Source organism: Corvus hawaiiensis, chromosome 22 (genome assembly GCF_020740725.1).
Source record: "Corvus hawaiiensis isolate bCorHaw1 chromosome 22, bCorHaw1.pri.cur, whole genome shotgun sequence".
In the NCBI taxonomy this organism is placed as follows: Eukaryota; Metazoa; Chordata; class Aves; order Passeriformes; family Corvidae; genus Corvus; species Corvus hawaiiensis.
In genome coordinates this window covers 2,642,777-2,667,663 of record NC_063234.1, presented here as the reverse complement: position 1 = coordinate 2,667,663, position 24,887 = coordinate 2,642,777, and the positions used below count along the sequence as shown (strand labels likewise).

The 24,887-nt window shown below is 39.7% G+C and overlaps 1 protein-coding gene across 3 annotated transcripts in view; it reads right to left on the bottom strand.

Annotated features, from left to right (window-relative positions):
- Positions 1 to 17,017, bottom strand: part of PRKCZ (protein kinase C zeta) — a 40,889-nt gene extending 23,872 nt beyond the window's left edge. The window contains exons 1-5 of one of the 3 annotated variants that reach the window (XM_048326200.1): positions 16,929 to 17,017; positions 15,960 to 16,160; positions 12,174 to 12,295; positions 10,203 to 10,292; positions 9,772 to 9,822 (exon numbers count right to left, since the gene is read on the bottom strand). In XM_048326200.1, the coding sequence (XP_048182157.1) occupies positions 9,772 to 9,822; positions 10,203 to 10,292; positions 12,174 to 12,295; positions 15,960 to 16,030 (334 nt within the window). In that variant the 5' untranslated portion in view covers positions 16,031 to 16,160; positions 16,929 to 17,017. Of the gene's footprint in view, positions 1 to 6,039; positions 6,289 to 9,771; positions 9,823 to 10,202; positions 10,293 to 12,173; positions 12,296 to 15,959; positions 16,165 to 16,928 lie in introns of those variants that run through there. The other 2 variants (XM_048326199.1, XM_048326201.1) reach the window with 2 other exon arrangements.
- Positions 17,018 to 24,887: the final 7,870 nt, after the last annotated feature.

Sequence of the window (24,887 nt, the reverse complement as noted above, 5' to 3'; positions counted from 1 at the left end):
AAACAAAGTAATCTTTTCTTGATGATTAATATTTAGCACAAGACATTGCCTAATGAAAAAAAAATCTTTTGAACCCTCATTTTGTATCTGAACAGGTTTAGAGAAAAAAAATCAAAATATATTTTAAGCTCTTAGCAGGGATAACAATTTTTAATTGGGGAACACAAATACATATTTTAAATACAATGAAGGTACAGAACTTTATCCACTTCCAAGATTGGAAAACTGAAAAAAAAAAAAAAACCAAAACACCACAGGCTTTTTCAGACTAAGAGTTCAAGGGAAATAAAAATACTCAAATCAAAATAAAATTAACCAGCTGCCTCTACCTAAAAAGCAGTGGGGAACAACTGGCTGTTGCTGCTGTGCAATTCTTCCCTCTGTTGTCAAACTGTGCAACTACATCACTAACAGTGGTGAACAGGAAACCCTGGAAATAGATTTAATATTGCCTTTCCAATGACATTTTCTAGGGCTGGGTTGGGGTTATTTTCCTCATCTTTTAAAAAATATTGAAGAAAAAGGTTCTAAGGAACAACATGAACACACAAATAAAATTTAACTGTGGATATAAATGGATAAGCAACGTCCACTGTTCAGTGTTAATTCCAAATAAACTTATCTACAGAAGATACTCCCCAATTCCATAATGACGTCTGCAGAACTTCACAGAAAGGATGGGAACCTTGCCTCAAAAAATGCAACTTGGAAAAGCAGGGACAGATAGAAGAAGCACAATTATTTTCCAAATGACAACACAGTTGGTTTACACCAACGAGTGGCAGTAAGATGGCCACAAAAATTATTCCCTCTTCATCTGGATTTCCAAATGCAATTCCAAAGTCGGCTTTTATGCGATCCAATTCTAATGAAATCTGTTCCTATCCTGAGCACAGAGGTAATTTGCTATTGCTGCAAATCACTTCTCAGAGATTAATACAACTTGTTTACAGGCCAATTACCCGGCCTGCCAGCTGGACACTACCAGAATGCCCAGTTTTTGTTTTGTTCTTTTAATGTTGTGCTGAGCACACAAGTGAGCATTCTTTCAAAACCAACTCATGAATTACAAGGGGGAAATTGATACTGGCATTTCAGATAGACTGGACTTGATCAAGAAATTGCGTATCAAGGTAGAACACATTTTTGAGGACACTAAATTCCGAAGTACGCTTTGGTAGTACATTGCCTGACATCTGTTATTTAATTTCCTACAAATAGTTACATTGAAACAATTTACATGCTTCAGAAAGCAATTTTAAGACATACATTGGATGCTATCTGGCCCTTCTTTTTATTATGAATAAGCTGCTATGTACAATTGAAGTTGGAAAATGAAAAGAGTATCCTTAACAAGATGGAGGTATTAAGTGCTTTGACCTCTTGCAGTTATTGCAAAATATTAAATGGCCAGAAGATAGCTTTTTAAAATTTAATTTAAGGCTGATTAGCACTTGGGAAACCATCTACCCATCCTTTTCTTTTCCAACAGACACTAAAATTAACTACAAAGTCAGAGCAACCTCTGTGAAGAAAAGGCACAGTTAAGACAGCAACAATGACCGAGGAAATGTAGGATCAGTGGAGAACCAACAAGGAAACAAATGTCCCACAGACCAGCACTATCTACCCAGCATTTATTGCAGCACAGCTGGGTGAATATCCCTCCCCACTGCCTTAGAAGGGGCAGCTGAGTCCCACACCTGCACTGCACACACACACACCCAGTGCTCCCTCATGCCTGAGCTCTTGGATGCTCACCTTCAAATCCTGCTGCCAAAATGGCTCCGTGGCACTGCAAGGTGACAAAGTCACATCTCCAAAGACAATGCCACAAATAAAACAGCACTAACAGCTCATTTAGAGCGAGTCTCTGATTCGTAAGTCTGTGATTTAATGTGCAATTTATGAGATGTACTTGAAAACAACAAAGTATACCAAGTGTTACTCAAGAAATCATCGCTAAGTCCAGTCAGTGGCTGCAGCGACCATATCCTGGTTCTGAGCATTTCTGGGCACATCAGTGACCACAACTTGCTGATGTCCTTCCCTCCTCAGACTCTTGTGCTGACACATCTGCTGTTTGCAAGGCTGTCCCAGACACAGGATAAAATGCTGCTCTAATTTGAAAGAATGTTATGAAAGGGCCACAAGAGAGCTGGTGGTGGATCCTTGCTTCTGAAGGTGATTAACATTTTTGTTTAGGAAAGAAAAAAGGTTCATATTTTCCCTTTTCTAACTGGGCCCTCTAAGCAATTTTCAATTCACACACACCCTTTCCTGATGTGCAGTTGGCTCCTCTAGTTACAAAGACAGTGGTCACATGAACCCCAAAACCAAACTTGCATTCCATGGTTAATAGTAAGTCCAAAGGCTTCTTTTGATGATTGCATCATTTACTCTCCCAAAATAAAAATCACTTCCATTAAAATATTTACTACAATGAAAAGTGAATTTAATGTTCTATTAGCATCATTTAAAAGCTGCATTAAAATGTTTGATCAAGCTGAAAGAGTACTGAGCCAGTACTTATTTAAATGATTTAATTCTTTAATTTAGCTAACTTAGGACTGAAGTAGACCAAAATGAAGTTCTGAACATAATATGCAATCTGTAGCATCTGCATCCACTTTCAGACCACTGTTTTGTTCTTAAACAAACCTCTACTCTTAGTACATGCATGGAACAATACTTTCTATTATAAATAAAAGCCTGATAACAGAAAGTCTCTGTCTTGTATACACCCTGGAGTCACTGAAGAAAGCTACCAAAAAAGTCAGGATCAACCCAATGACATTTGCTGCAGGAATTTGGTTCTGCTGTACCTCATCAGCAGCCTGCATGATTTAAGACTTGCTGGGACCTGACAGCACACATTTTCTAGAAAATGTTCATCCTTTGATAACATGTAATTCATATAATTGAAAGCGGGGAGAAGTCCAGTTCTCGTGACTGAGAGCAATCAGAAGGAACCAAATCCAGATTGTTCAAGTATCATCAGTTAAAACTTGGTCAGATCTAGTTTTCACCTAGTCCTATTTTTTTATCTTATAAAGCAAATTATGAAATGTCTATTGAAAAGGTCAAAGGAAAAACAAAAAGCTAACTACTGACAAATCACTGAGAAAACATTTTAGAAGACTTTGTTGTAAGAGTCCCATTTTCCCAGGGCTTCTTGTCCTTTAGAAAATGGTAAACTAATTTCTCTTATCCTATGCCAAACATGATTTTTAAATTAATTTTAGCATATTGCATCAATGTCTTTGTCTAAGTTGAAGTCCTAGTCTTCTCTCCTTGCATTGAAACATTCCACTGGCTGTGGCCTGTCCCGTACACCCAATTTCTCCCTCATTTCACAGTTACCTGGGCAATTCTACTTGTATTGCAAAGTGCTATTGCACATGAAGCTGATCATCACAGAACTACTAAAAGTTTCCAGAACATGTGCTTGGAATGAAACTGAAATGAAGGTTTGGTAACTTTTTATCAGAGTTGACAAAGTAAAGAACAGGGAGTCTTGTGCCAGTCACAGGGCTTCTGTACTGCTTTGCTGAAGAGCCCTAGATGAGAACCTAAATTATTGGAAGAAGCATAGAACAGCATTATTAGCAGTAGTAACTTATTGTAAAAGTAAAGGCCATACTAAAATCCTACAGTATTGCCTTCAAATAGTTTCTGGTTTCCTTTTAAACATGTCCCCAGCTGGCAATTCAAGGACAAGCCCTAACAGATGCAGAAGAAATAGCAATGGAACTCGAGTTACAAATGAGGCACTTTCTGGTCAATATTGAGATGATCAGTTTGTCCTTTTTCCACTCCCCAAGGCAGCACCTTCCCCATGTGGTTTCAGGATGAACTGCACAGTCTGCTCACCCCTTCTCTCCCTGACTTATCAGGGCTCTCCTGTGCCTCTCCTGGGAGCCACCCTGTCAGCAAGCCTCAAGTCAGCTGCTTTTTGCTTTATTTACCACCCAGATTTGTACTACTGCAAGCCCTCAGTGGCTACAACAACTGCTATCACAGTCTCCCAAGGTTTGCTCCTGGTGCTCTCCATTCCAAATGAGCAGCTCCTGGAATCTCACACATGCTCTGGTTTCTCACAGAGCAACTCCAAAATCCAGGAGATGAATGTTGAAGAACCCATTTACCTGCCCTGCAGGCCTCTGCTTTTAATTCTGTGGCTCAGTTCAACATAAAAAACCGTAACTTGCACAGAGCAACTAATTTCCAAAAGTATTACACAGAACCCAAGTATAATAATATATAATTAACTATGACCATATAAATGAGGAGGTTACGTATTAAACAGCTCTTCCAAGCTACTGAAACACACAGGCCTAACTGAGGTTTAACAGGCCCACAGGTGTTCACTAATTCCAGCAAAACCAAAAAGCTTCATCACCTCGTTGCCCATTTGGTTACCCAAGTGCCGGAATATCAAGAGTGGATTTACCACCTTATAAGAAGATACGAGACATAACACAGGGAGAGGAACTAGACATTACATCAAAGAGAAGCTTTCTGAAACTAGCTGACATCCTTTCTGCATTTAATATACTACATTCTGAGTAACAGTTAGGAGAACGGGGAAGCGGAATAAATAAAAAAGGAACACAGATTATTTGCTATGACACCTTAAAAACAAGCTCAAGCATTCCTTAGTCCATTGTATTCTTAGGCTATAGTTTATAAATTGGAATACAAACATCTGCTAAGACACCCAGTACCTTTAAATAAGGGCAGATTTCAAATCCCACAATCAGACTTGTGCTTTATAATTTTACGCCTCAATTATAAAAAGGGAGGTCCAGCCCTTTATTCTTCACTGGATATTACATAGCTAAGAAAACTGTTGAAATTATTTTAGAATTAAAAATCATGAAATGATTATAAGCAAACCAGACCTTTAACAACAATTCTGTTCTCAGTAACTTATGCTGCCTCACAATCTGTCTCTTTTTCAAATATGTCACGTATGACACAAATGTGGTGCAGTTAAGACAGAGGAAGAGATTTCAGGTATTCTTGAGAAACTATGACACAGCTATTTTCAAATCCTAAACAAGAATATCTTACATTAAAATAGTACAGTCCCCCCCTCCCCCTCAGTTCAATTACTAAAAACCAGGAGAGGGTTACTAGCAGTTTCAAAATTGCCTAATTATCCAGTGCAATCCAATCTACGTCTTCAGAACAGTCTCTGTGGTGGCAATAGTTCCTTTCTTCATTGGGGGATTAAATTGGTTCACGTGCTCTGAATAACCTAATCACTGCTGCCAATACAGTAACAAATGAAGGGAAAAACCTGCCTTATGAGCTAGAAAAATATTTACAGGCCACACTACTCCAGCAAGAAGCCTTTTAGAGCTATTTCATAGTATCAGGCAGAACACAAAGCAAAATCAAATATCTATACCTAAAATAAAAAGCTCACGACAACAATTAGGTTACTAAGATACCTTTACTCGAGCCTATGATGAAATTTTCAAGAAAGATGGCTTGGGGGGAAAATGAAGCCCAAACACCTAATGCTAAAATACTGAGCAGATAAACAAAGAGCATAGGAGACATGCACAACACAGTGTAATCATTACCAAAAAACAAGGCAGCAAAATCAGCCAAAAATATTAGAGAATGAAAACTATCACACTAATGTCATAATTACTAAAACATTAAAAACATATTAATTCCTTTTTGTTAATTAATTTAAAGGTTTCCTAGTCTGCATTCTTCTATTTAATGAAGCCAACAGCAAAACAACCCAAAAATTTGCTGGCACTAGCTACCCAAATCCAACATGAATTTTTATATTAAATACACAGATCTATTTGTTAAGCAGAAGTGAACTAGCACAGTTTGTTCTGACAGTACTAGAAACTAAGTACCCCTTAATTCAAAACAAGTATTTCACAATTTAAAAACAGCCATCTATAACAATCCACTAAGCAGAATTCAACAAATAGGCCTCAGAAAAGGATGCTCCTAAATGGTTAGTCTTTAGATCAGCAATCCTACAATAAACAGGCCCTGAGCACATACCGTCAGGGTTTTTGGGATACATTTCTTTCATTAATCTCCAATATTAGCGGCAGCAGCATCACTCACTCTTCCATTCCTTTCCTCCTAAAATACATTCCCCAGGAGTCCTTTCAATGCAATTTTATCAGCATTTCCAGGAGGTCTCTCAGCCACATCCCTACGCACAGAGGCAGCGGCAATCTCTGCATTTGTAACAATCCATGGCTGCAAAGGAGGGTGGCAGGCACAGCGACTGTACCATAACCAAAATGCTGAGTTCTCTTCTCTCCTGCAGCACACGTACACACAGCCCGCGTCAGTGCCCGCCGCTCACAACAGCAACCACAATGATGACACAAAATCTACAGAAAAAGCATGCATTACTCACTGGGTTTTATTCTTTAGCCTCTTCAGCATGTAATCTTTACAATGTAGTAGGTATGAAATGAAACATTTTCTCTTTATTCCACAGATGCCGCTGTGTGAATACCATTAGACACTAAGGACAATAGGCAGGATCAGCTCGAACATTAAGAGCAAATATTTAATGGAAGACTGGTTACTCCCGTCTCTCCCTTTCACATCTCTGCCTCATGTATCCAGGCACGGGTGGTACTGGCTCCCTTGAGAGGCTGTAGCTAGCAGCTGAGGCACAACTAAAACATGGCATGGATGTCAAGGAGCTGATGTCACCAAAACAAGTATTTCTCTGATAAACCCGGCAATTCCGTCAGGGAAGTCCTGCAAATCGATGGAAATTGTTCAGCTGGACGTGCTGTGTTACACAATGCACTGCAGCACCAAGAGTGATAAATCAGATCAAGATCTGTCAGCATAAATAAGCTGAGACTTCAATAACTAAGTTATAAAACTGCCAATCAGCTGCTGGGATCCACACACACTATCAGGAGCGCTGGCACTTCGGGGCACAGGAGAGAACACACCAAACACCTCTGAAACAACCTTGTTTCATTCAATTCTGAAAGGACAGCTCATCTACTGAAAAAATAAAAGTTAAATGCAAGACTGGTCTAGAAGTCTGCCATCTTTATCAGGAAACACCGATCAAGCACCCAAGGCTCCAGTCCAGCAGATGCTGGGAACGCCTCCGAGAGGTCACATTCAGTGTCTGGGAAGGGATGGGAGATGTTTCAGCCATGCTGTCAGCTCAGCCATACAGCAGCACTGCCAGCACAGGTTAGCTCAGGGAAAAGGGGCTGTTTGTACACCACAGCTGTGCACCTACGCTGGGAGCTGGGGCTGGCTCCAACAAAAAGCACAGAAATTCAGGAGCAAAGGAATACAGAGACAATACAAGTGCAGATGCTGGAGACTGCATATTTTGTCTCAGACAGCACCACATCAATATAAGAACAAAGGTTCTTCAAGCACAGAAATAACTTTCCTTAAGTCATGCAAAAAGAATTGAAATATTAGTTATGTGGTTTATTTCATTACTGGATTACAGGCTCTTATTTCAAGCTTTGCTGGCTGGTACAATCTCAAGACCATATCAATTTAACAAAGGTGAGGATAGATAGCAACTCTACCATTAAATTTCAATATAAATGCAAACCCTTCAGTCTGTATTCCTCCACTCTTCTTCCAATGTATTATTGTTCTGAAGGAGCTGGAAAGAAAAACCCTACAATCCTACAGAAATACAGATTTGCACTTCAGAAGATCACAAACTATTGGAAAGAGCCACTCCATGACCTAACATGGACACATCTGAGCAATAGATTGGAAATGCAATTATTTCACAATTGAATAGTTTTATTTAAAAGCTCCATTTCAAACTGTCTGTAGTTCTGCAACAAACCAGCAATCCACACTTAGAACTGCTAATTTAAGTAGAAGCTCATTTTGGATAGACCAACTAGTTCACTGTTTATTTGTCTCTGGAAAAAACCTGAGGCAAACTCATAAGCTCCTTTATAGTGCAAACATGATGCTCCAGAAAACATATACATAAATTACATAACATTCTCACTTTTAAAAGGATTTTCTATGAACATAACTACAGCGTAAAGACACAAAATAAGAATTTGAAATATGATTAATAAATTCTGAAGCAAGGACAATATTTCAATCCTGACAAAATAAACAAGTCCCTTAAATCAACTGTCTCACCAATACCAGTAACACTTCCATACAGTCCAAGTGCAGTGCAGATGTTTGTCGTGGGCCTTTGGCTAACAAGCAACAGTACTGAATGTATTAGTCTATGCTAAGTTACCATTTAAATACAATTTAACAGCTCTACTGCAAAAAAAAGTTATACCTAGGCCACAAGACCCAATTTCCATGCAGACCTCACAGATGCAGAGAGGTAACGTGCATCAAATTAATTCATGAACCCATGAGAAACCTGACCAGAGATCCCTTATCAAGCACACCCAACTAAACAGGCTTTTTAAACAATCTGAGTGTGATTCAACGTGACCTGTAAAACCATATAGGGAGAAATACCCTACAGACACAATAACCAGGTCATCTGAGCCACACTCAGCTGTGCTTTCTGTAGTTCGTCTCGTGGCTTGAGAGAACTAAAACTTCTAACAAATTAACACAAAAAACTTTCCTACTAGAATATCTACCCTTTTAATGAGTTCATTAAATTAAATGTCTCAGGGATAATTTTTTTAACTCTTCTAATCAGAGTAGAAGACAGTTTTTATCTGTTGTCCTTGTTCAGCAAATTACAGAAAATAATGTTGCACATTTACTTTTTTTTTCCCTTTCTAAAAGACAATTTTAATAACCTAGTCAACACAACAGCTTACCTGGGTTTCACATTTAACCTTTCATCGACTGTAGTTTAAATGTAGAAAATCATATTTCAACTTTAACTTTTTGGTATTTGTTTCACCTCTCTCCATCTTCATAGCAGTTCTCAATAGAGCAATTACCAGCATATTAGTATTATTTCTCTGATTAAAAATATTATTCACAACTATTATCACTGCACTACTCATCTTTAGCCAGTCTGTGTCAGTGTAAATCCTGATCAACTTTTCTCCTAGTATTCATTACTTGCTTTTATCAGCAATTAATTTTATCTCCTCTTATATTTCTCAAAGAGAAGAGCAAAGGTCCTTGAAATTCTTCAGTCAGGTTTTCTTTATACTCCTGTGAGCAGCCAAGCATCATCTGGTACCTTTGGCACCCAATTATTCCCATTCTTTTCCTTAACATTTACCAAGTTATGAACTAATGTCCTGATGCCATCCCTCTGTAATGAAAACTGACTATACAGCTATTTAATCCTTTTATCCCTGTGCAGTTCAGGCCATTGAAATACACGTAAACCATATCAATTATGTGTCCTTCCTCTGGGGGTTTATCTACCTCTCACAGGATTAATTTTATAGAGATTAATAACCTTTTTATTAAAATGGCTGTATCTCCCTCTTCAGTACATCATTTCTTTTCCCTCAAAGTTACAAAGCCAAAAGAACCACAAAAAAAGCAAAGGCCTACATTATATGCATCTAAAATCCTGTTGTCTCTTCCTCCCAATATATCAACTACAAAAACCAGCATTAATCCTCAGAAACATTAAAACACTGCTCCAACATTGATTTATGCAATGTCTCTGTTGACAAAATGTAAAATATTTTGCATTCTTTTAAGAAAAAAACCCAGATATACACGCATGTAGCACCAGATTATGAAAACCTTTTAATTTATTTCTTTTCCATGTAACCAAAAAGAAATTTAGCTAGAATTTGGTAACATTTTAGTACTCACGATCTTCTCCTGGACAAGGCATGCCGGGTTTCTCTGGAGTACTTGGGAAAACTAAAACAAAAACATTAGATTTTTAAGATAAAAGATTCTCAGTAGTACTTTTTCCTTAATTCTTGAATATATTTACACACAGACAGTTTTTGGAAGCCTTTAAATAATTCTACATGAGAAATGATGCAATCAAAATTTGGTTCCAGACTGGCAGGAGCTTATACTGGAGCAAAGCATTAACAAATCTGTGCAGTGCAGAACTCAAAGCCTCCTGCACAGTTTCAGCTCTGGGCTCCAGTTCCTTCTTCAGCATCAAACTACAGGGCAGCAGCTACACAAAGAAGGATACTTGACAGGCAAGGGAGTCACTCCAACCTCACACTTAAGCAGCTGTTGGGATTATCAGACACACAGGGGTTCCTGAACTGTGCAATACTTGCCATGAATAATCAGCCCTTCACCTCTGTTCTGACAATACAAACGGAAGGCTTCCTCCAGCTCCATCTGAGATGAGATGGTACAGGGGTCACCTAACAAAAAAAAGCAACACACAGGCAAATTTACCACTGAAGAATTCAGTGGAGAATTTCAACCAGTAAAAAATGTACCAGCTTCAAGTATTGCCTTTCTTTCAACCACTTGATATTAAGTGGGCATTTTGATCAAAGCCAAAATGGAGCAACACAATTATTCCTTCCACTTTTACCAAAATTGAGTAGACAGAACTATCTCATAGGATAACAAAAAAATAAGTGAATAGATATGCTTAAAGATCCCCCCCATTTTCTTGTTGTCTGCTTGCAGTCACATTATCAGCATTACCTTGGAAGGGTTATTTTTGTTAAAACTGGATAATTAATCCATAAATCCACTTAACCAGACACACGTAAAGTACAGTACGTCACCATGCACTGAGAGCACGCAAAGAAGCAAGGGTGTCACTCTGAACCCCTGTCCCCTTGTGGAACAGCCACCTTCCTGCAGCACACCTTGGGTGACACGTGACCTTATGATATCCAGGCCAAGTGAGGACACCAGTGTCAAGCCACATATTAAACTTTAATTTCTTATTTTCAAAAAACGTTCTCCTTTTGTAAAAAGATGAATCCAGGGCCCAGCTATCCCTCTTTGAAGGCCACTGCTGTTGATGACTTATAAATGCAGCAATAATACAACATGAAAGACAAAATAATTATTTGTGCTGCAAATCAACAATCCATATTCCTAATAAGTTTATGGGATTTTATCATGAGTGAGCTATTCATAGTTCAAACCTTTTGGATCTTGTCAAAAACAAAGATACACTATAAAAGCCCAACAGAAAATCTATTTTCTTCATCTGTTGGTACATTTTGTTTATTCATTAAGCCATCAGCAATTGTTTGCTTTTAGTTAGTTCAAAGAGAACATCTGTTTGTGCAATCAGTCCAATGAACTTAAATTCCATGTGGCAGTAAGTGGAAACACTCAAATGCAGAAATAGGATAACTCACAAAACCCGGGAGGATTGAGGACAGCCAACACAGCAGATTGGCTGAAACTTAACAGCTCAGACCCAGGAATCAGAAAAAGGTTGTACAGGTATGCATTTAACCAATGCATTTCCAAGAGGAAAACAGTTAGTAGAATGGAGAATAAATAAATTTGTTGTTTTAGTTTAAGTAAGCTTCAAAAAGCCAATGCAAAAGAGAGCCCAACCAAGAAACACTTAACAGGACTCATGTCTTAGAATCCTCCAACTCGAAACTCATGGGGTTTTCTTCTTCCCTGCAATAATCTTCCTTTATTAGCAGGCATGCAGTTCAACCTGCTAAGCACCAGCAATGTAATTATCTTCCATGTCCTTCTGATCAGGTTACTTTTTATTACACCACCATTAAACTGAGGTTGGTACAGTTGCCTCTGTCCTTCTTGGTATTCAAAAGATAAAGAGTAAAATTTAAAAATCTTAATACTACTCCTTGGTGTCTTAAAAAGGGCTGAGTCTTCTTTGACTACCAGCTACCTCCTTCCAAGGTCATTACTTTGAAATTCCATTCACTCAAACAACACTATCAGCTAAGAGAGCTATTAGAAAAACCAAAACACACCATTACAAATATTGGCCAAACCAGCTTAGTATTTGCCCACCTTTCTGCACTCAGTTCTAGTTCTGCAGCCATGGCTTTGACATGCTGCAGAGGGGTTGTACAAAGCCTCATTTCTACAGAAGTGAATTCAAGTGCTACTGCAACCAACCCTGATGTCTTGAGTCTCATTTCTCCAAGCTTCCCGCTCTATGACAGTTCTGTAGCTAGGTACGTAGAAACAAAAAAACTCCACAGTGTGACATTTGTTTATACAAGTTCCTCAATGCCCCTTCTCTGTACCACAGTGAACAACAAATCCTAAGAAGTATTTTAGTCCAATACCTTCATCATCAATCCACTTGAGGGTAATTGGCTGTTCCTGTTGCAAGTTACACATCTCGTGCACTTCATCACAAAGTTCAGCATAGCTCATTGATGCATCCAAATTTGTTATCAGGATGTCCCTGCAGAAGATGAAAACATCAGGTTTTATCAGAAAACACCTGCATATTCCATGCATATACTTGGTTCCATCTATGGACACGAAGCTGCGGAATCATACAGAATGAGCACTCCTCATAGAAAATGCTCCCACTGTACCAGCAGGATTACATGCCACAGTGCTTAAGTTAAATACTTCAGTATGGAGGAAATAAATGTGTTAATTACCCATCTTTAATGCGTGTTTACTTGGGTGAGCCAAGCTCCCTTATTATAATTATCAGTGTCTGAAGCGTGGTTAAAAAACAAACCAGAAGCTTTCATAATAATTAAATGTTTTTTATCCAGGTACTTCTTCCATCAGAAGATAAATAAAATCTCAAATATTGGAAAATCCTTTTAAACTGTAGGCTTTTCCTCACATCCTCTCTATCGTTAGAGATGAAGCTTTGATTGGGTGAATTCTTAAAAGATGTAATTACAGGAAAATTCAGATAAAAATCTTACTCAAATTCTGCATCTTGCACTCTACCTTTGTAGTGTTTAGAGAACATGACCCCAAAACTGAACTCTCTACGTAAACTATACATTATCTCAGAAATTTGTGACAATAACTTTTTATATAGTGAGAGTCCACAAGTCCTGTCAAAGCAGGTCAAATATTGAAGAAAGGAAAAAAGATTACACAAAACAAAATCTGATAATACAAACAAGAATTTCTACTATTTAAAAAATATTTTTCAAATAACTGACTCTGGGAAATCAACTAATAAACAAGTGCAAAAAGAAACAGGAGATGAACTTAAGTCATTTCACTGCCTTCAAAACCTTCCAGAGGACAATTAGAAAGCAGTTTTGTAGTTAATGGCTACTGGCATGTATAATTCTTTCCCCTCTTAGTTTAGCCCAGCAAACATATCAGGAGTTGTCCAATATGACTGAGATAATTTTCCTATTTCCATATTGTGGGGCAAGTCATTTTAGAAAAAATGTTATACAACATATTCTGCCTACTTGTGTTTTTCAGCCAGCAGTTGAATCCTACTACACTAAAATAAGAAACTTGAATTCTACAACTTACATTTTAAATTATATGCATTAATGCATTGCCATTTTGCCTTTGCTGAGAAAAATTACTATAAGCAAAGCTCTAAAACAGTCATCTTAAAGAACTGCACTGTTTCAAATTCAGATTAAAAGCACTGCTACCTGTTCAAGTGTATCTTTAATCTACACTTTGTAAAGCTCTCAAAGAACAGCAGCTTAATAATTCTTCATAACAGCAATAGCAAAAGAAGTATGTATGCTACCTGCTAACCTGTAAATCCATATCATCCACAACACTGAGAGCTGCCAGGTGAGGTTGAGTTTAAGAACATTTCCCTGTCAAAGAAGTCATGTTTTATGCATTTATAAACGTAAGAGACCAAACTAGTTCTCACAGCAATGTTTGAGGGCTGGTGCAATGCCTTGCCCCAAGACAAGGTCACCAACAAACACAGCTCGTTATTTAATGCATGCCACCATGAGCCACTCATGAAATCAAGCAGCTGTAGATCTGAGGTCACAGACAATCACACTTTCACAAGTATCTACATAATATTCAAGGACTGAAAATACACTGTAAGACAACATTCTAACTATGCACACTACAAACTCCAAATACAGCCAGAAACTACTAATCAACCTTGAATTGTTAAAATTATTATAACAGACGTCATTCTACAGGTAAATTAACGAACTTCATAGCCATGATGCCCACGTTCCTTTGAGATTTACTGTATTTAATCTTAACCTCTCTGCAGCCACATCAGGCAATCAGGGCACAGGGAAGTGAAAGCCATTCCTCGTTTAACACTAAATAATCCCACGGCATGCTTTTTTAAAAAAAAAAATACTTGAAACTGGACATTACAGAGTAATATGAAGAGCTAATGACCAGTAAGTTCTGTATGAGCAGCTACAGCAAGAAAAGTCATTCCCATTGACAGATCAAACATGTCACCACTTAGAACCAAGATAACACACAGCAAACCAGGCTGCACCACTGCTCTGTTTCAGTGATTTCAAGTAACCAGGTATAAACTAGAGAGGCAACTTGTGTAATTCTTGTTTCATTATTGCAGTTACTTAGTTTTCTTTTGTAATCTATCTGGCAGTTCTTTCCACTGTGCTATGTTAGGAACTCCGTCACACCCAGAAACAGAAATACCTGAGATACTGGGCCTCCAGAGATACACTCAACATTCACATGTTTCAAACTTCCTCATGCTCAGATTTCTAACTGAGATTACAATATGGCATCTGTACTATTATTTTAATTTTAGCAGCTACTTGAACAGGTTTGTCCCAAATTCTGAAGTTGCCCAGCATCAATGATTTCCTGAAGTCTGTCAAACTTGTTCAAAAGCTGAGCGTAGTACTGCAATGGAGATACTGAGATGATCAGTTATAGAGGCTATAACGCTAAAAAGAGTCAGTTTTAACTCACACAATTTGATCAGCAGAACAAAAACAAAATTCATAGAGCTTGGAACTCTTGTTTGTAAATTGACTTCTACAGACTTCACAGCTAATGCAAAAGACTGAATGTAGTGTTGCAGGAAAAACTACAGTAGTTTATTGTAAAACATGGTAATAATTACTTGACTTCTAACATTGACACAATTATTATCACCTCCCCCAATTCTGCACAGACAAGTTCCACAGACACACTCCTTTCACTTTATATCAGCATTACCTGCCAGCAAGGCACCCCAAATTATTTACACCCAGTTCTACTGGTGTTTATAGCGCCTTCCCTTAAATAGCTGAGGCAGCTCTCCTACTGCATTACCACATTAATTCAATTGCTCTAGAATTCTAAACTCAGGACCTCAAACTACACGGCATTGATAAGCAGATGAGTTTAAAAAGCAAGCATTTTGTTTTCAATAAAATTTGTGAAGTGACTTTCATAACTACATTCAAAACAGCATTTTTCTACACCATAATGTAAGAACAATCACAGTAGTAGCTACATTTACTTATTTAGCAGTAAAACTTCAGAAAAAATCACTCAAGTCACTTTTTAAATGCCAACAACTTCAGTCTAAGTACTTCCAATCGAGTTTAAGGATCTACTTGGGCCAAATATTTAACTCCTCAAATGCCTTAAACTCAGGCCTTGAAGGAAGACAGGAGAAACCAAAGCAACATTATTTTACAAGGTCCTCAGAGTGGCAAACCAATTAGATTCAACATACCTGAAAATTCAGATTTCATGTTGCCACAATAAAACCTTCCTGTTTCTACTGACAACTGAGTGAAGTCATAAAGGACCATGACATTTTGATTACAGACAGGATAAAATGTAATAACTGCATCTGGATGCAGGAGATGGATCTAGACCTGGCTGTGACCATGGGAATCAATAATCCATCAACCCATAGTAACTGTGGGTTGTCAGTTACGCGCATTTTCTCCCGTTTTGAGAAAAGTATAAATTAACTCCTCTTCTTGATCAGCATGCTGCAGGAGTCTGACTGGTATTTTAATAGCTCAGAAGTTTACCTGCCTGATCTGACATTAATTACAAATCCACCAAAGCCCTGGTTACTCTATCACTAGGTCAGACCATAAACTCCAGCTCAATATGCTTCAAAAATAAACAGGTCACAACACAGAGGAAAGGACACACTGACTTACCCACTGTAGTGTGTTTTTACTCTGATGAAGTCTTTGTTCAGATCAATTTTTGAGCCCATTCTGCTAGGCATGGTCTGTATTTAGCAGCTAAATAAAATTAGAAGTATGCAGAAATAAGTTGATTCAAGACAGATAACAGATTCTGAAGTGAAGAGTTGCACATGTGAAAAGTGTTTCTGCTCCAGATGATTCTCAATCCAGCTGCCTCAATAAAAAAAACAGAATATTTACGACTATACACACACTGCTAAACAAATGAGTTGTGTCAAATTTTAGAAAGACAAATAGCTTTACATGGAACAGCAAAAAATCAATAGGAAAATGTGTAAGACCATTGACCTGCACAGAAACTAAATAAGATTGGTTAAAAATACCCTGTCCAATTTAGCTTTACAGAAATATCCCAAGCATTTGAGAATGTTTTCTTAAAAAATCATCCAACAGCTCCCTCTTGGCTGAAAATACTCCACTGAAGTTTTTACTTACTCATCAACACAGCATCTTACTCCTTTCTCCCAAAGAATCGAGTAACTAAAAATAGTTTTTATGTATATAAAACACTACAGTCAATTACTATCGGTTACACATTTACCCAAGAGAAGCAGAAGAGGAACTCCACGAGGCAATTTAGCATACCTTTATGATTGGAGGCTGACAAACATCCTGTTTATTCCAAATTACCACCTCACATATGAACGCGTGTATCCAGACACCTCTCTAACCCCGCGGTCCGGGCAAGCCGGACCACAAGTACCGGGCAGCGGAGACCCCAGAACTCTCGACCCGACCCTTCCGGGGGGCTCAGGGGAACATGCGGCCCCTCCGGCTCACCCGGGGTCCCCCCTCAGTCCCGGCCTGCGGGGAGCGGCCGGGACGCGACACCGTCACTCGGGACGAGGTGGCGCCGGCACTTCCCCGGACGGAGCGGGCTCTGCCCAGCCTCCCCACCGGGACCGTCCGGACTCCTACCTGCTCCGACCGCGGCCCCACTCCACAGAGCGGGGCCCCGCGGCGACCAGGGGCCGCTCTCTGCGCCGTGCTCGGCTACACCTCCGCGGCCTCAAGTTGCTCAAAGTCCCGCAAGGAAGTTTCGCAGCGGACTTTGCCTCGCTGCCGGCGGTGCCCTGGCGGGGAGCAGCGACAGCAGGCGGCGGAAGAGCCGCGGTGTCCCTCAGGTACCCCCTCAAGTCCCGCCTCAGGTGCCCCTGGCGCCCCTCAGCCGCTGTCCCGGCTCAGCGCCCCGCGCCCGCGGCAACATGGCGGCCTGAGGGCGGGAGCCGCAGCCAATGGGGAGCCAATCCGCACCCGGATCCCGCCCACCCGCCGCCAATCGCAGCGCGGAAACCGTTACCTGGGGAGCCGGAGCGTCCCGGCCAACCAGAGCGAGCGGGGGGGCGGCGGGGAACACCTGCAGCCAATGGGAGCGCGGCGCGGCGGGGAGGGGCGGCTGAGGGAGCGGGGAGGGGCGCAGGTGTGAGGGGACAGTGCTGAGGGGACAGTGCTGAGGCGACAGGTGTGAGGGGACAGGTGTGAGGGGATAGGGAACGTGTAAGGGAGGACAGTGCTGAGGGGACCGTGCTGAGGGGACAGGTGTGAGGGGATAGGGAACGTGTAAGGGAGGACAGTGCTGAGGGGACCGTGCTGAGGGGACCGTGCTGAGGGAATAGTTGTGAGGAGATAGGGGACGTGTAAGGGAGGACAGGTGTGAGGGGACTGTGCTGAGGGGACAGGTGTGAGGAGATAGGGGACGTGTAAGGGAGGACAGGTGTGAGGGGACAGGGGACGTGTAAGGGAGGACAGGTGTGAATGGACTGCCGTGAGAGAAGACTGGTGTGAGGAGATAGGGGACAGGTGTGACAGGAGACTGATGTAACGATCCCCATTGTTGGGAGGGGACAGGGGACAGGTGCTGAAGGGACGAGTGTGAGGAGACAGATATGAGAGGGGACTGGTGTGAAGGAACAGGGGACAGTGCTGAGCAGATGGGACAGGTGAGGGGACGGTGGACAGTGCTGAGAGCACAGGGGACAGGTGGACAGGGGATACTGTGAGGGGACAGAGTTAGGGGAGACAATGCTGACGGGACAGCGGGTATGTTCTGAGGGCAGAGGTGCTGAGGGGACAGAGGACAGGTTCTGAAGGGACAGGTGTGAGGGGACAGGCCCTGTCTGCCTCCCCCAGAGCTGCTTCCTGGGAAACCTCAGCAGAAAACCCCAGCAGTGATGTCTCGTGAGTGTCAATCCAGCCTCCAGCCTGGGGAGGGACCACTCAAAGTGGCTAAAGCAGGAAAATCACAGCTGAGATAGTAAAGAGGGAATAATATCAGACTGGCCAGACCAGAGAGAAAAATAGTATGTTAGTGGTGGAGCAACCAGAGTTCCACAAGAGCCAGTCTGTGACATGGTTAATGACTTTTGCTTTGTAAAGTTGGGTTTGGATGGTTTTCCCTAATGATACTTCGATATTTTGCTTTCAAACTTTTAATCCTCTGTGATTGAATCAGGATCTCCTGTGTTTTCCTTGGAAAAAGCTGGGATGGTGAACTCAGAGAGTCCTCTAGTGGAATGCTGCTCATCCTGCCCAAACACCTGGTTTCCTTGTGTATTTTAAAACTTTTCCAAGCAAATAAGCTCTCCAAGCAAAAGGATTGCTTTGGGGCTTTTCTTGATGTATTTATATCCACCATTGGGCAACATAACCCAACCAGTTTGAAAAATGAACCAAAACGAGGAGACACAACTGTTAGGTAGTTTGGTTGGTTGGTTGGTTGTTTGTTTTGGGGGTTTTTTTGGCTACCTGGAGTTCAGTGGTCATGATTTGTATTTTGAAATGGAATACTTAGCCTCCTGCTGTTCCATGTGTACACCTACATCAAGTTTTTTCAGGCACATTTAGCACTTTCTCAGCACTTTTGTGGGGCTTTTGGGGTTTGTGTGTTGGAGAGTTTGCAGCAGTGTAGCTCTGAGGCTTCTTTTGGTGTTTCTACAATCTCCCAAAATACAAATAAATAATAATTGACACTAGTTTAATTAGCAGTAAAATTGAAAAATTTATTCCCATCAGTCGAGATGTTTTCTCTGACACCAATGAAATGCACGAAATGGCTTCATTTATCAGTCTTTAATCTGAATTATTTGTGTGTCCACTGCTAATTTTATTTTAGTGGGAATTGTCAATCTGGTTTCAGAGTGGGCCCTTAAAGCTTTACATGTTCCAAATTTCTCTGCTTAAAATGGAGAGCATTATGTAAGATAGGTCTACAAACATAATTCTTTCAGGTCAAGGTAGACTTTGATCTCCATGTCACGTCAATTAAATGATTCAGCTCCTTGAGCTGTTGGGTTGGGAGATAAAAGGTTCTTCAGAACTGCGATCTGAAGTTTTATGTGGTTTATTGCTGTTATTTTCTTCCAGCACAACTTTACCAAGGAGAAAAGCTCAGGTATATTTTCAGTGCTTGATGAAAAAAATCTCAACCACAATATTTTTACATCTCACAGAGATATTTTGTAGTTGCTCACTTAGTATCCATGCTGTTGTTTTAGATGTCTTGTTTTGGGTTGGGTTTTATTTTCATAAAATACAAGACTGTTTAAACAGTTGCATTTCTCAATACATGCTTCCCACTTCTGGGCAGATGGCATTTTTTGGAGAGGACCTGGGCTTTGCTCTGTGCATTAGCTGACAAGGTTGTAACTGGTTTGAAACACAACAAGTTGTAAATTTAGAGTGGATTCTTGACCTTTTTTTTTCCCTTTTATTTTTCCAGATGGCAGGCATTGCACTTTTGTCTTCTACCAAGCCATCCTCACCTTAAAAATTGCAATATTTCTGTCTACTACATCTAGATTTGACGAGCTGACAGGCTCCTACAGGTAATTTAATTTAATTTCATTTAATTGCAAGTGTAAATGAGATAGCTAAAATTTTAGCTCTTTTAAAAATCACTATTAGAATCTTTTCATATCAGATATTTTACTCTAAAGAGCAGTGATCTGAAATTATCTGTCTGAGAAAGACAAAAAGGGGTTTTTTTACAAATATTTCAGTTCTGAAATTCTACATTCAACCTCAGCATCCAATCATGCCACAGATTAATTGTAGCAGTGAAGACGTGATTTATTAAAGAATCTAATGTTGGTAGTCCAACTGCTGTAGCCTGGGAGTCTGATGTTACCTCCTTCTTGAATTGTCTTTTTAACTTAAAGTTGTGAGCATTCAGAGTGCTGCTTTCTGAACATTCCCCACTGTTTCCTGGCACTCTTGTCTCACAGTTCCTTTAAGGATGTACATCCGCGCGTTTCCAGCAGATGGCAAGAGATTCCCAGGCAACTCTCTGGGAAATACGTTGTGTAGATGATGCTTACGAGTCCTACGCCTTTATTTAGCGCTTCAGGGTGTTGAGAACGGTCCTTTAAACATCAGTTTAAAAGGAAAAAATGTTTGGGTTAATGATTGCATTAATCTGAAGTACAGCTTGAGCCATCAGACACAAAGCACTTGTCTGTTTCTGACAAGGCTGACCAAAAAACTCCTCCCTCCTAAACGCTCCAATGAAAATATCACTATGGCAGCTACTTCTTCAAGACAATTGCTGCAAAAAAGGGGCAATCAGTACTAATTTCACCTCGGTAGAAGACAGGTATCCTATTAGTACTTGAATTCATGATTCAAAATCTTCAGCTATATTAGGACCTTTCAAGTTTCCGAGGTTTTAAAGATTTAGTAGGGATTAGAACGATGATTTCAGACTGTGAACTAAACAACAAAGAAGTTGAGAGAGACAGCTCATATCTACAAATGAATGTGAAATGTGAGTAACCAGTTCTGTATCACTTTAGAATAAAAATGCCTCCCCATAGAATGTGTCTTTAGCAGATCAAACCAGCAGCATGTGCAGGCTGCTCTCCAGCCTACTTACTCTCTTCTTTTGCCAAGGAAGAGACTAGATATTGTTTCTATTGAAGTAACTGGCAGTGAAATCGTTGGGTGCAGTGGGAATGAATTTGGGCCAGATGCCACAAAGTTTGGATAAAAATAATAAGGCAAAGCATTAATATATTTGAACATAAACTGGAGTAAAGCAGATATTCTACATAATATCAGAAATCACCATGGCAATTCTTTGTAGATTTTCTTGCTGGCTTGAATATTAGTGTTTTTCTAGCCTGTGTTAAAATAGACAAAATGAATAATGTTTCAAGACTATTTTAAGCCAACACCTCCCTTACTTGTCTGTCTTATATAAGATAGAAGCAACCAGAAGATGACTCCCTTGTTGACACCTCATTAGCCAGGAGGAGAAAGAATTCTATGGGTAGCCCAAACTACATATCTTTAAAAGCAACCAAACCCAAACCCAAACCTTCGTGATTCTGTATTTACTTTTTCAGGATATTTAAACAACCTGTTTAATTTTACAGTACTGTGTGCACTGTCACTTCTGAAGAAAATATAGGACCTCCTGTCCTTTATATATATGCACAAACAAGCTTGTATATGTAAAAGTTTCACCCACAAAGATGAAGGTAGGATAATCTTAAATATGTCTGTAAAAAACGTAGCTGGTTAAGATGTACAGAAATAGTTCTTTTGTATTTGTCTAAAGCTGGAAGAAATGTAGCAATAAAGGAAGAACAGCCTGGATGGAACATTATACCAGATGTTTCACAGATTACTCTGTATTTCATCATTCAGTCTTTATTTGATCTTAAGGCTCTAGTAATTGTAATACAGGAATAGCTCAATGGCCTATATATTGTTTTGCTACTTCCAGCTCTGCCTGTTCCAATTGGCCAAAGCTGGCCAATTATTTATTACTGTGGAAAGAAAAATGTTCTCCCCACCCCACTTGGTAACTCCATGAATGAAAATTGAGTTTTGTGATATTTGTGCTGCTCTCCTTGAGATTACTTACCCAATAAACAACTAATGCAGCCTGTATTTGTTAGTAACTTATGTTACCCAGTAACTGTGTTAAAGATGTTTGGACCAAAATTAGGAAGAAGAGTCTTTTTAAGAGTGTGGAGAATTTGAGGCATGACTTAAACTATCTTTTTCTCTCTATTGCATATATGGGGTTAGCAGTGTGCAGTGTAAGAGAGTGAAACAGGGAGAAAGAGTGTGTTTGTGTGGGAGTGTGTTTGTGTGGGAGTGTGCTGGTTAATTATCACAGGGTTGAGTTTCTTGCCTTTTATGTAATAATCATTGGAAGGTACAAAGGTTTGCAAATTGAGACTTTCAGCCTCCCTGTTTTTCATACCTGGGTGATGAGATTATATTAGTTTTGCCTAATATGTTCTTGTGCCAAAGAGAAAGAAAATTTCCTCTTCTTTTCCCCTTTCCAAGTGGAAAAAAAAAGGGAAAGAGAACTGAGGATCAAGTGAAATAGAGGTATTGCAAGAGTTAAAGAAAGGGATATGTTTCCAGAGGTTTCCAGTGTCTCAGAAATGTGGGATATTTGGATTTTTTTTTTTGACCAATTTTTTCATGGAACAGTGAATTCCCAATAACATCTGATTAGTTCTGTTGGTGCTATATTTTCTGACAGTCTGGGCTTGACTGTCTTCTCAGATTTGTTTTTACTGTGCAGGATTTAGTAAAAGAAATAGCTGTGGCACAGAGCTGGTATAAGGAGAGAGCAGATCCCTGATTCATTATGTAATGAGGGGCTTAGATCCTCAAATTAATTCCATTTAAGACACAGTGCCTTTCTCATCTATCTGCCAAATCCATCCAAAAATACATATTCATTGCCAAGTTTTTATTCCGTTTTCATTAGGAAGAATCAGCTGTCTATGTTTGTAACATATATTGCACGCAGTATTATTTTAATATCAAACAGGCTTTCAACCATGGCAAGTGGTTTAAGCTGCTGTAATAAACAGGGCAGGAGGGAGTTGCTTCAGATTTTTTTTTAACAAAAATATTCTCAGAATCTTTTTGTTATCTTTTCTGCTTCAGAGACAAATGTACAGGGTGCTGTTTTCCTCCTAAAGAGAAGTGCTTTTCCAGGGTAATGACTGGGAGTATTTAAAATCAGAGCAATCGTATTAAGTGTTTTGTTGTCCCAACACCAGAAGCCTCATTGAGCTAAATTGGTTTCGCTACATTATCTATTGGATTAGCAAACCAGTTAGGAACTGATGTGAGAGTTTTTACTCTAACTGGGATAAATGCTTTCATTTTTACCCAGAAACAGGACAGACATTTCTGGTTTTTAACCTCTTCATAGTGCTGTCACTATTAATGCCAGCATTACTTTCAAACAAATGCAGTATCTTGCTCTTCTTCATCTTTCATCTTGTGCTTTCTGATTCTTTTCAACCTCGTGAGGCAGCAATAGCTATTTTTTCACATCAGTACAGCAGTGTGCATAAGTGCCCCCCAGAAAGGTCTCATGAACACACAATGGCACTTCCTCTTCTGCTGTCAAGGCCAAAGGAGAGTTAGGAAACCCTTGGGCACTGAAAAGGCAGGATGTCATTATGGGATGAAATCTCTAGGGTCATTCTGATTTTCCTTCTAACGCATTTTATCTTCCAGTTCAATAGTTGGAATGCCTATTTTGTCCGTTTATAGAAGCTCCGATTTCTGTATATCTACATTTTATTAACACTTCACATTTAGAATGATTACATTAACACGTATCCCACTCTTTTTCTCACAGACATGCCAGTCCATAGAGCAGTACTATAAATTGCTGAAAGGAACACAAATGCTTTCAGGTGCAGCACAGAAAAAGTGCCTTCTCATCTGTCACATAGGTTTTTTTATGGCACTAGTACAACCCATCCAAAGTCAGCATTCAACTGACTTCAAATCGGGCTTATTTCACTTTATTAAGGGCATAATGAAATTAGAGTTGAATAGAGAATTGTCTTTAGGTGTTAATAGGTCTAAAGTAGTAATGTCTGGGGATTTTCAAGTACGATGATTTCAAATGAAAAAAAAAAAGTGAAGCACACACAAAAGTATAAAAGATTCCAATTTATGCAAAACTCCAATCAATTCACCATACTCCTGTACTGAAATGTCTCCTTGAAAGTTTGAATGGCATCTGAATTTTCTGTTTCTGGCTCTGGAAACCAATTTAAGAAAATCTCCCTCTTGTTGATGGAGGTGTTTTGTCTTGTGCTACTCATGCAAGTGCAGCAACAGCAGCTGAAATTCCTGTTCTCCTCTCTGCTCCCCTTGCTCCTGGGATGAACCCGTTGCCATATGTGTGCTCACAGGGCACTTTTCTGACTCCCTGCAACATTCTGAGATTTTTTTTTCCCTTTTATTTATGCTTCTGTCTACATCACTGTAGGTAGTCTGGCATTCTGGCTTTGGGTTTTTTGAGAAGATTGCTGCCACATTTTACTTTGATCAGCCACGCTGAGCTGTGCACCTTGAAGATCTGCAGTCAAACTACAGAAAAAATTCACTGAATAAATCTTCTGGAGCAGTCAGCAGGACATGCAGTCTGTGACTGTCTCCCAGATGGAGAAGCAACTAATTTTGTCCAATAACCCCATGTGATCAGTCAGTTGGCTGCAGTGTAAGGAGTTATGTCAGGTGCACAATTGCAAACTATTACTGCTGAAGTAATTAGATTAGACATTGCCTTTATAATATCTGCAGCCACCTTCTTGCTAGTTATTCCAATAACCAGCCACTGTACACTAACTGTACACTAGAGGGACTAGGCAGTGCTTCCTTCTCTGCTCTTTAATAACTTTAATTCCAAAATCATGACTTGCACTCCTCAGAAACTTGCTGTGAATATTCCTTCAGCTGGATTTAGTCAATAATTTCACTCTTAGAAGAAGATACTACATTGACAGGCTACGTAATAAACTAATCTACTGATTTTAAACTAAGGATTATTTCTGATTTTTGCAAGTGTAACAAAGATGACGGCGGCACTGTGTTCTTTCTAAAGGA